This window comes from Lactuca saligna, chromosome 3, assembly GCF_052625555.1.
Source record: "Lactuca saligna cultivar CGN05327 chromosome 3, ASM5262555v1, whole genome shotgun sequence".
Classification (NCBI taxonomy): domain Eukaryota; kingdom Viridiplantae; phylum Streptophyta; class Magnoliopsida; order Asterales; family Asteraceae; genus Lactuca; species Lactuca saligna.
In genome coordinates this window covers 94974874-94987449 of record NC_136419.1, presented here as the reverse complement: position 1 = coordinate 94987449, position 12576 = coordinate 94974874, and the positions used below count along the sequence as shown (strand labels likewise).

At 36.7% G+C, this 12576-nt stretch overlaps 1 protein-coding gene across 1 annotated transcript; it reads left to right on the top strand.

Annotated features, from left to right (window-relative positions):
* Positions 1 to 9421: 9421 nt before the first annotated feature.
* Positions 9422 to 11975, top strand: LOC145035796 (histidine--tRNA ligase, cytoplasmic-like). Its single transcript, XM_078984307.1, has 7 exons — positions 9422 to 9551; positions 9673 to 10580; positions 10730 to 10909; positions 10990 to 11244; positions 11320 to 11448; positions 11530 to 11752; positions 11833 to 11975. Exons 1-7 carry the CDS (start codon positions 9422 to 9424, stop codon positions 11973 to 11975), a joined length of 1968 nt encoding a protein of 655 aa, XP_078840433.1.
* Positions 11976 to 12576: the final 601 nt, after the last annotated feature.

The following is a 12576-nucleotide window of genomic DNA, read 5'->3' as shown; positions in this document are numbered from 1 at the left end:
AACGATTTCGATGATGAGAGACCACGATTTTGCGTATCCCATGATTTTGTGGTGGAACCAATAAAATTAACAAGAACTATTATTATAATCCGATAAAATAATATTTAGTATATGAAGAAAATAATAAATTAAAAAGTAATAATCCAACAAAAAATATTAAAAAAAAAAAAGAAATTACAAAAAATAACTAAAAGATAATAATAATCCAATAATATAATATTTATTATGATATAAATATTATATATTAAAAACTATATATATTGATATATAATAATTCAATAAAAAATAATTACTTCGACAATTTTTTTCTAAAAAAGAATTAGTTAAAATAAATTAATAATCTAATAAAACAATATTTAGTATATGAAGAAAATAATAAATTAAAAGAAATAAAAGAAATAATCCAATAAAAAGAATTAAAAATATTAACTAAAAGAAATTAATAATATAATAATATAATAGTTATTATTATGATTTAAATATTATATATTAAAAACTATACGTATTGATATATAATAACTCAATAAAAAGAATTACTCTAACAAATTTTTTTTTTAAAATCAACTATAATAAATTAATAATCCAATAAAACAACGTTTGTTAGTATATAATATTATATATTAAAAATAATATTTATTAAAATATAATACTTCAATAAAATAAAAAAGAATGTATGCAAAAATGGTCCTTATGGTATGGTATAAGACAAAATTGCGAAAATGGTCCCTGAGGCTAAAATTGTCATTTTAAAAAAAGTTAACAGCCAACCAGTTAAACTTAACGGATGAGGGACCAAAACCACAATAAAACTTGTTGAAAAGGACCAAATCTGCAACTTTTCAAACGTTTGGACCATAACCACATAAAAAAAGAAACCACGGGGACCATTTTTGCAATTATGTCTAATACTAGGTTTCGTCGAAGGAAATTATTTTAAAGTAAACGAAGCGTTGTCCGAGTATCGAGTCACCACCTTATCAAGTGAGTGCATAGTCACTTTCATCTTACACATAGATATGAAGTATTTTATATAAATTATGTGCTATGTGTGCATATTATCTTTATACTTGCTATTTATGCTGGATGAACGATTTTTATACATGTTTTAAATGATTTAAACTGTATATGTATTTTATATCTACAAAATGTGTTGGGTAAAACATAGATAGATGTAATAGTTGTTGTGTGCTCAAATAAAATAATGAGAGGCCTCGATATAGATGTTATTGATGATCCAGTCATCTAGCGGAGTATAGATGACGACCACGGACTATTCTAAAAAGTCCAGTGGAACGCTAGCAGGCTCGCAACCTATAGGTGTTTATTTGAACTATGTGCTCACTAGCAGTACTCCATCCCCCACATGGTTGCGTTATTTGACATGAATTGCTGAGGAACCCCTGAAGCATGTGTTGTCACCCGAATGGAAGTCCTTAGACTTGGTCCCTTGTGTTAGATGTTTTACGGATGTAAAGTGAGGATAACAGGTACGTGTAATCGGGTTTGTTTTTTTTTTTGATAAAGTTAATAAAATTATTTATTGTGGGTTGAAAATCCTATGTACTCACTAGGTTTCCCAACCTGACCCAATCAGTTTATTTATATCACAGATGTTGATATGAAGTCACATTACACTGAGAGATTAAGGAGATATAAATCACTAGTGATAATGAATGTAAGTTATGTTTATGCTTATGTTTGTGTATTGACAATGACATCCCAAATGTTTTTAAATGATTAAAAATATTTTTCTTCGGAAACGATTTGATAACGTATTTATCATGTTTTACTGGGAACAAATTCCGAAACATGTTTATTAAAAGAGGTACTCTGATTTTTATAAAGCATAAACAACATCGGTTTTTCTGGCCATGAAAATGGGGATGTCACAGTTGGTATCAGAGCATTGGTTTAAGCGAACTAGGAATATGGATTTATTTCTAGTCTTAAATTTAGAATGCTAAGCAAGGATTGTGAGGATTGTGTCTAATAAAATTTAGGTAAAGCACCTGAATAAACACAAGCACTAGCTAATTTATGGAAAATGCCTAACATGCTTTATATGCTAAATGATTTATGATATGCATTGTATGATCAAATCAATGGTCTGTTGCCGACCGGATCTAAAAACTTTATGTGTTCAAATTTGTAAACGTTTAATTACGGTATTAGAACTGGCATATAACTTTTTGGAGAAATAGGGAGAATTACACGTCGATCGTAAATAAAATCTTTCCTATCTTAATTCTCGTCATTGCACACCGAACGTCTGATTTGGTATATAGATCGAAATGACAAGAACCCATAGTGGAGCCGGGAATGCAAATGGGAACAGGAATCAACCACTAGTGATTGAACAAATACTTGTTGTAGAAGATGCTCCTGAGCAAATTACAACGGCCGGAGTACAAGCCATGATACGGGCTATGTTTGCTAAACAACGGGAAGAGATAAGGAAAATGTGGCATCAAAATAGGGATGAACCTACAATGCTTGTTGAACAGCCCAAATTGAACTATGGACAATCAGAAGGAGGGAACTATAGTGGCACCATTGGTCAATGCAATCCACCAATAGTTCAAGAAAACAACTAGTATGACGGAGTCGAGAGGAATGGATGCAAGTACAAGGATTTTCTGACTTTTACTGGAAAGGAAGATCCGATCAGAGTCATGGATTGGATCTCAGAGATAGAGTTAGCTTTCATGACATGTGGTTGCAGAGGCAAGATACATACCACCTTTGCAGTACGTCAATTCCGAGGAGGTGTTATGCGCTGGAGGAATACCCTGGGGAAGATTTTGATCCCCTGCAACTGACATGGGCAGAGTTTTTGGTGCAGTTCAAACACAAGTACTGCTCATCCTAAAACCTACTCGAGCTAGAGAACCAGTTCCTGACCTTGAAGAAAGGACGCATGTCAATTGATGAATACACCAACAACATCACAGAGAAGATGGAGTTCGCCTTACGTCTTTTTCCGGATGAGCTGACAAAAATCAACAAGTACGCAAAGGGACTTCCATGGGAGTACGCGGTGCCAGTGCGTCAGGCACCTACTCTGGAGGCAGCTATTTAGGCTGCCAAGTCTGTAGAGGATATGATTAAGGGAAGAGTTGCCAACAAGATTGAGGTTGGAAAAAAGAGGAAGTTTGAGGGGTCTACGAGGCCCAATAAGAAGATCAAGTCTGGTTCAAAGGATTTTAGCGGAGGAGGAAACAAAGTGAAATGGTGCGAGAAGTGCAAGAAGAAGCACTTCAGGAAATGTAGCGAGGAAGTGACTTGCTACAAGTGTGGGAAGACCGGACATAACGCCAACGAGTGCACCGCCAACAAAAGGGTGTGTTATGAATGTCATGAAGAATGGCACGTTGCTAAGGATTGCCCGAAGAAGAAAGAGGCATCATGACCAAACATTCCATTGAAACCGAAGGCAAGAGCGTTCCATATGATCCTTGACGAAGAAGATGGAAATGAAAGGGATCAGGAATGAGGATCTATGAAGTAGCCGTGTAAATAGTACCACGTGGTGTAGCCTATTAGAGGCATGGTATAGGTTGGAGTTGAACACATATGTAACCGTTTCAAGGAATAATATAAAGCCTTCGTTTTTTATCTAATGTGTCAAGTTGTTATGTAATTTTCTTGTATGGTGACTTGGGTGAACTGCGAGATAATACTTGGGATGAGTATGAGTAGGTGTGAAAGGTAGTAGAGGCCTATACTACCGGAAGAACATGACTCACGCTTGGATCAAGGAAAGTCACAAGGTTACCAAGAAGCTAGTAATTGATACCGTTTTATTCAAATATGTCGTTACCATTGTTTCGGTAATGACTAAAAGGATGATTGTTATTCCGACCCTAGTGGTCATATCGAATTGAGTCCGACTACGATAAGTATGTTACGTGGTTCAAAGAACCAAGTTTGATGTAGCATCTGACTTAAGCTGGAAGATTGAAATAAAAGATAATCAAAGCGGTTGGTAGAGGTATCGCAATAGTTGCTTGTAGCTAGAAATGCTTCCTTTAAGATGAGATTAGAACATGAAGGAAAGTATAGTCTGTTCTGGAAGACTCTAAGAGACCTAAGTCTAAGCATTGCAACATACGATGATAGGTCATGAGAATATGACACATCGTTCCATTGTAATAATAAAATCACTTATCTTAAGTTCGTATCTAGTGAGGATTGAGATTGTGACTTGACAGTCATAATTTGGAGTCTAACGTGAGATAGGGAGCAAGTGCAAGATCGAGCACCGCCTGCAGTCAAGGAGTCCAAGAGTTAGATATTCATTCAAAGAAACAAGGAAGTTATGATTATCACCTAGGATGAAGAGATAACATATGGAATCATTATACTGCCATGTTTTGTTGATGATTCCGGGACGTAATCATCCTAAGGGAAAGATAATTGTAACGCCCGCAGATTCGGGCTAGTCAATTTAGAGATAATATGGGTCGAAAATGACTTTTTGACAAAATATCATTTAGAATAAATAATCTTAACTAAGTTCTAGAATACCTCTCAAGGGTTCCTTATATATAAAGAATGTCGAAATCCGAGTTATAACGAAGAAGTTATGGTCCGTCGAAGTTTTTTCGGCAAAACCGGCACGACACCGAGAGACGTAAATAGTGAATTTATGATAGAGGAGTTTTTAGCCTTAGTAATCTAAAAAAAGTCATAGAATATGTTAAACTGGGAGCTTCCATAAAAAGAATGCCCAAATCTGACTTCGTATGAGGAAGTTATGAATTTTCTAACATTTGGCATAACAGTGCACGGCCGAAACTCGAATTTTAGTTCGAGTGGTTTTTCGCCTACGTGACCTAAATGAAAGTTGAAGATCTCACTAATAGGAACTCAGCAGTAAAAAGACAGACGAAAACGGAGTCCATATGTAGAAGTCATGAATTTTACGCGGACATCTAACAGTATAATCTCCTCGTATTGTTAAATTTAAGATCGGTCGAGAATTAGCCGATAGAGTCAAAATTAAAGTTGTAGATCTTATTTTTACCTATGCGTGGATATAAAGAACATCAAAAACGGAGGTCGTACGTGAAAGCTACGGATTTTAGAAGTCAGAAGTGTGTTGTGCGAAAAATGGGTGATGTGGCACAATCTTGACCATTGCTTTCTCCCCAAGTCTTGCCACTAGATGGTGACATGTGGCACCAAGTTCAACCATTTGTCACCCTATATATAGAACCTCTCCCACCCTCATTTTCTTCACACATTTCCCATTCTTTCTTTTCTTTACTCTCTCTTTAGAACCTCTCTCCAGCCCCGAAACCCCCCCCCCCCCCCCCCGAAAAGCCTAGGGAACCTCCCTAGCACGAGGCGGAAGCCCCGAAGTGCTCGACGGCTTCGGGAATAAGAGCTTTTCGGCTTGGGAATGCTGCTCCAAGCAAAGCCCGGTTTTCTATAAAACCCGTTGTAAGTGAGCTACGCCTGCGCTATTTTTAATATAGCTTTTATTTAATTATAGTAACGTTATTAGGAACTTATAATAAGTACTTGGGCTATTATTATGGGTTATATAAGTATTATTTAACGCTTATATAATAGTAATAATAGCTAGACTATTAATTAGTCTTGGCGAATAATATACTAAACTCTAGTGGTAATAATACTAGGTTTCATCGAAGGAAATTATTTTAAAGTAAACGAAGTGATGTCCGAGTACCGAGTCACCACCTTATCAAGTGAGTGCATAGTCACTTTCATCTTAGACATAGATATGAAGTATTTTATATAAATTATGTGCCATGTGTACATATTATCTTTATACTTGCTATTTATGCTGGATGAACGATTTTTATACATGGTTTAAATGATTTAAACTGTATATGTAGTTTATATCTACAAAATGTGTTGGGTAAAACATGGGTAGATATAATAGTTGTTGTGTGACCAAATAAAATTATAAGAGGCCCCGATATAAATGTTATTGATGATCCACTCATCTAGCAGAGTATAGATGATGACCACGGACTATTCTAGACAGTCCAGTGGAACGCTAGCAAGCTCGCAACCTGTAGGTGTTTATTTGAACTGTATGCTCACCAGTAGTACTCCATCCCCCACATGGTTGCGTTATTTGAAATGAATTGCTGAGGAACCCCCGAAGCATGTGTTTTCACCCCGATGGAAGTCCTTAAACTAGGTCCATTGTGTTAGATGTTTTAGGGACGTAAAGTGAGGATAACGGGAACGGGTAATCGAGTTTGTTTTGTTAAAGTTAATAAACTTATTTATTGTGTGTTGAAAATCCTATGTACTCACTAGGTTTCCCAACTTGACCCACTCAGTTTATTTATATCACAGATGTTGATATGAAGTCGCATTACACTGAGAGATTAAGGAGATATAAATCACTAGTGATAATGAATGTAAATTATGTTTATGCTTATGTTTCTGTATTGACAATAACATCCCAAATGTTTTAAAATGAATAAAAATATTTTTCTTCGGAAACGATTTGATAACGTATTTATCATGTTTTACTGGGAAAAAATTCCGCAACATGTTTATTAAAAGAGGTACTCTGATTTTTATAAAGCATAAACAAAATCGGTCTTTTCTGGCCGTGAAAATGGGGATGTCACAACATAGCTTTGCATTTTCTGCAAGTGGCCAGTGATGGGTTCACCATCCTTTATTCAGCTTGTTATCATGAAGCAGATGATTTCATACCTCTCTTGGCGAGCACTTTGATGGTAGCGGTCCACCAAGTCATGGTGCATTTCAAAAGGGTAATAGTCCTCATAGGACTTCTAGAGCTCGGCTATCTTCATGGCCATCATGATACAAGCCACTTTCATGAGTCCGGAATTCAGCGATCTCCTTAGGAGTAGCAGTTGACTCATCAATTTCCTTTAGCTCCTTGTCGAGGACATATTCCTTATCCTCGTAGCGAGTGGCCATCCTGATGTTCCGGATCCAATCCATAAAGTTGGAACCATCAAAGATGACTCTCCCACAAAGGTTCATGAGAGAGAAGGAGTCAGTAGGGTTTGAGCCAGAAGCAACATTGTTTGAATACATGTAAAAAATAAGAAAGACAAGTTTAGATTAGATATAAAGATAGTCCTTAATAAAACACCCAAATGTAATATTAAGGCTACGACCCAACACAATATTTTATAACTTAGAAGAGGGATTCCGTAATCCAAGCTATAAAATATTTGAAGGTAGGTGATTGACGATTCAGCAATTTCCACCATGAAAAACGAAATAGAGTATTAGGTTTTAATTGGTTTTGAAACTCCTTCTTTGAGATTCATTGAACTTTTCAATGGCATGTCTCAATCTCGAGTGTAACCTTCAAGTTTGTGACTAGGATGCCGATGATCACAAAACAAGGTGTGAAGTAACCATGCAAATTACTTGGTACCCGTAATATTTACCCCTCAATCGATGTGCCAGTTAACCACACTCGCTCCATCGATACTACGATAAATATTAAGTTACCCTTTTCCTACCTTCTTAAGTCCAATTTAGTGTGCCAGTTAACCACACACGCTCCACTAATGACTTAAACAAAGTGCAAAGTGTAATTTCATGGGTTAGCACCTTATTCACATTTTCCTAAAGTAATTAAGATTGGTAATTTATAAAAACATTTAGTTACTTTAGTATCATTATACTTTTAATGAGGATTAAATTCATTGTCCTACCCGTTTGGCTAACGACCCTCCACCAGTCAAGGAAGCGGTGGGTGAGAGTGAACACCCATTAAGCTGCCATTTTATAGGCAACAACCTTATACCCCCTCCCCCTTATAGACCGGCTTCTGCAATTAGAGGCTCCTACTCGTCGAGTGCAAGAACCTACTTGACGAGTAGAATGAATATGTGCTTGGACTCGTCGAGTCCCCCCATGGACTCGTTGAGTCCCCCCCATGGACTCGGCGAGTCCATTGTCCAAACAGGAAGATTTCCAGCTTTTTTTTCACAATTTTGCATCAAATATCAAGCAAACAAGCCTAGGCTCTGATACCACTAAAGGGTTTTGAGCATTCTATAACTCCTAAGGTGTATATGCAACCCTAGAAACCTTGGATCTATGTTTTCCTATGATACATGCAAATTTGATTTCTAAGGTTTTTATCCTATCTAGCATACATGGGGAACTTTTAAACATAAAAGTAAGCAAGACAACATACCTTGTAGTAGTTTGGATTCCTTGATAACATTGTGAGCCTAGCACCTCAAGTGTGATGCCTCAAATGTCTCACACAACACCAAATGCACTTGGAATAACTTAGAGAGAAATGAAACACTTCTTGAAATCGACTAGCCCTCACTTGTATCTCTTAGTGGCCGATTTTTGTGAACAAAGTGTTACTTATATAGTGTGTTACAATTAGGGTTACACCATGTAAACCCTAATTGTCATGACTTTTCATTTCCATGACCCATGGGTTCTATAAACACCATGGAGCATCCTATCGGTTTTAGCCCAACTTGAAAATCCATGAAGCATTAGCCCACTATATAAGTATGTATGATTTACACAATCAACCCATATATTTAATTAGTCTCCTTTTGATCACTTAATTAATTCCAAATTACATTACTAGAAAAACAGCCTTTTACGATGCGCAATCAATGACACGCGCTAATAGAGGATACGCATTTGTGCGTGCTGTAAAAATCGATGTCAGTTTTCCAAAATTTGAAGGATAGAGAACACGCATTTGCGCGTGACCTACAATTGGTGTCAAATAAAAAAAAATAAAAACACGGAGGGCGCTTATTTTAAGTGTGTGTCGTCTACAAATGTCGCTTTATATTTTTTTAACTAAACGCGCGTTTTTAAAGAGGGATCTAAAATTCTAAAATTTTGAATACCCCGCTTCTCACTCTGATCATATGGGTCGCCTTATCTCTCGTACAGAGCCATTCTCTCCCTCCTCTCTCTCTCTCTCTCTCTCTCTCTCTCTCTCTCTCTAACCCTAGACACAATCACTGGCCATTCATGTTCCTTCTTCCTTGCTCCATATTTTTTACCTTTGTCGGATCTATCTGCTTCTCCCCCGTTGTTATCTTCTTCGTGCTCCATATAATAAAATCGGCGACCAAAGAATCAGGCTCGCTTCTTATTTTGCTTTTCTGTCTCCCACAAAAACCCTAGTTTCTATCACCACTTCTTGTCCCTCACAAAATCTTTCATAGAACCGGCGATTGGGGGTCTGCGACTCTTCATGTTGACAACGCCCTGCTGCAACTCACGATGGGGCCCAACGGTGAAGCAATTACATAACATGGTTGATTGCTCTGGCGTATTTACTTTCGTATTCATCTTCTTCCTCTCTATCTTCCCGTAAATACAAAATTAATCCCACTGTTGGATTAGTGAATTAGGGGTTAGGGTTTGGAGTGATTTGGGGAGAAGATGGTTTGCTCTAATGACCAAAAACTTCCCGAAATTGGGATTGAGAAAAGAAGATTGTGTGGAAGGAAGTTGGATTGACTACGTAATTTACTTGGCCTACTTCAACAACACAACTGAAGACACAGTGAAGGTAAATTTTACGGGTTGCAGGTACTCTTCCCCTCCATTTCTCTCTTCCTCTCTCATCTCTCATCTCTCTCGCTCTAATAAACTCCCATGTTTATTCCTTTTGAATGCTCTCTCTCTCTCTCTTACAATTTTTAGATCGAGGTGCTCTCCTGGACCACACCGCCTCCTCATTAGCACCAGTTGCTGATGCTGTTGCTGCCTTGTCTTGCGAGGCCTTGAAGGCCGACACTTCCACTGCCTTCAGCTTCACAGATTCTGATGATGGCTATTCTGATAAAGACGTGACTTATGTTTCTAGTGTTATGAAGGTTTTACTTAATGGCTCAAAATTATGTGGTAATCTACAGTGTGACCAAGTTGATAACATTCCTATAGTTCATGGTCGTTTAAGGTCTCTTTACAAATCAGTCCACTCTTCAACTCGAATTGCAGTGAATTCTTCTACCCCATTCTCAAATGGAAATGGAAGTGTCAGTGAGGATTTGACCAGACTCTTCTCTTCTCTAGCTCGTGCCCTTAAGAATCTTGGCAAGAGTAGTTGGCACCGAGCACATATTTGTCTAAAGGGCTTCGAAAACCATAACTTATATCCTACTTTGGTTGATAGTTTCAATGCTGGATGCCCTGGTCTTGACAGGTTGAATAACTCCATTAAGGCTGCTGCAAAGTTTGAGTTGGAAGACAAGTATGTCGAATCATTGCATGAAATTCATATTTTGTCCAAGGCTGTAAGAAAGATTCTTTCTTGGGAAGTCATAATTTCGTTTATATCACTGGAGGGGAGTGTGAAAGGGGAAGAGGGTATTGATGAGAAACCCGACAAGAAAAAGAAGGTTATGGGAAAAGGCACAACTCTTTTGATGCAGTTTATAAAAGATAATTTACTGTCTGTGTTTGTGGCTAACAATGTAAACGACAACTCATGCTCAACTCTCCCGGAGAAAGTGGCACAATGTATCCTTTCCCACTTTGAAAGTCTACTACCGAAAATAAAACAAGTCGTTGAAAGCAATGAAAGCAGAAGGCTTCCAAAGCTCGCCAAAGTAATAATACCATGCATGCTTATGTTTTATCTTTGATAAAATATTTATTTGTTTCTTGATTGATATATATATATATATATATATATATATATATATATATATATATATATATATATATATATAATCATCTTACTTTTTAAACTTTACAGGGGACTCGTGATTTTGCAAAAGAACAAATGGTTGTACGAGAGAAAGCATTTGCAATCGTTGGCAATGTCTTTAAGAGGCACGGTGCAATGGCACTTGATACTCCTGTGTTTGAACTGAGGGAAACTCTTACAGGAAAATACGGTGAAGATTCAAAGTTGATTTATGATCTAGCTGACCAGGTTATATATTTTTGTTTTTTTTTTAAGCAGTGATATATCCTTTGATAGCGATTGGGCAAAGTTTTTGTTTGTTTTTTTAGGGTGGGGAGATTTGTTCCCTCCGGTATGACTTGACGGTTCCATTTGCGAGATATGTTGCTATGAATGGTCTTACATCTTTCAGAAGGTACCAAATTGCAAAAGTGTATAGAAGAGACAACCCATCTAAAGCAAGACACCGTGAATTTTATCAATGTGATTTTGACATTGCTGGTGATGAAACAATAGCAGCTGACTTTGACGTGGTTAGGATCTTGGTTGAACTACTAGATGAGCTAAACATTGGTGATTATGAGGTAAGTGTTTTAGTCACATTTTCAATTTCATTTCCTTATCTTTCTTCTACTTAAGTGACATTCCACCATGCACAGATAAAGTTGAACCATAGAAAGTTACTGGATGGAATGCTAGAGATATGTGGTGTACCATCTCACAAAATGCGAACTATTTGCTCAAGTATTGACAAATTAGACAAACAGTCATTTGACCAAATTATAACCGTTTTGTCAACATCTTTCCATTCATGCATCTTGTAGATATATCAAGTTATAATAATCGGTTATATATTGTTCTCATGGCAGTATTACCGTTTGTATCTATCGATGGGTGGGTCAAGAAAAATAAGAGGTGTTCAAAATCTGGAAACAGTAAGACCACATCAATTACTAGAGCAAATGGTGTGTACTGCTTTCAGAGTTGCAGCTGACACTCTTAACCAGACTAGATTTGGTAGGTTAAAGAACATGACAATAAAAATCGACCAATTATACTTCACCATTGCTTCTGCATTGAAGCCGTTACAAGGTATGTGTAAGGTCTCATTTACAATTTTTAGACACAAGGGTAAAATAGTCATTTTTTATTTTGACTTATTGCATTGGCAGCAAACAAGCTACCGGGTGATATGGAAATAATCCAAGATGTAAACCGGCTTTGTGTTGTATTCGAACACGTGGAGAAGCTGCTAACACTTGGCAGTGGCAGTGGGAATCAATGGAGTCACCAACAGAGGGAGATTGGAATCTAGAGTTGCAAGGACTGTGGGAAAGTGAAAGCAGGGGGTCCATACACATTGAAGTAATAATATTTAATTTTTAAATTTTCTTCTGATATTTTAATGTTTTTAATTTACTGATATATATTTTTTGTTTGTTTGTGTATGAATGATGATAGTACTGCAAGTGCTGTTATAGTTAGGAGCACAATTTGAAGGCTGAATGAGCCAACTGAGAGTTAAGTAGAAGGTTCTTCAATGTTGAGGTCTTTCAAACATTTAATGGTATTTTGACCTTTAAAACAATGATTTTGTAGGTATATGCCCTCCTGTTACCAATCTACAAGAAGTGAAGTATAAACCAACTTTACATACAAATATTTACAAGCTCATTCTATTTATAAACAAGATGATATTTTCTCAATCCATGTGGGCTTTATTATTATGAACAAGTTTATGATAAATCTGATGTTTTTGGTGCTCTTTATTTTACTGCAGCGGGCAGATGAAATCTGAACAGGAGACCATTATGGCCCAGGCTCAACAACATATAGCTATGCAGGTACTACAGAGTTTATTATTATTATTAATTATTATTATTATTATTATTATTATTATTATTATTATTATTATT

Bases quoted from the DNA above. Each gene is read 5' to 3' on its own strand.
- LOC145035796 (XM_078984307.1), top strand. From the start codon at position 9,422: ATGACCAAAAACTTCCCGAAATTGGGATTGAGAAAAGAAGATTGTGTG. The intron at 11,245-11,319 runs GTAAGTGTTTTA...CACCATGCACAG, and splicing joins TAAACATTGGTGATTATGAG to ATAAAGTTGAACCATAGAAA. The intron at 11,449-11,529 runs GTTTTGTCAACA...TTCTCATGGCAG, and splicing joins CATTTGACCAAATTATAACC to TATTACCGTTTGTATCTATC.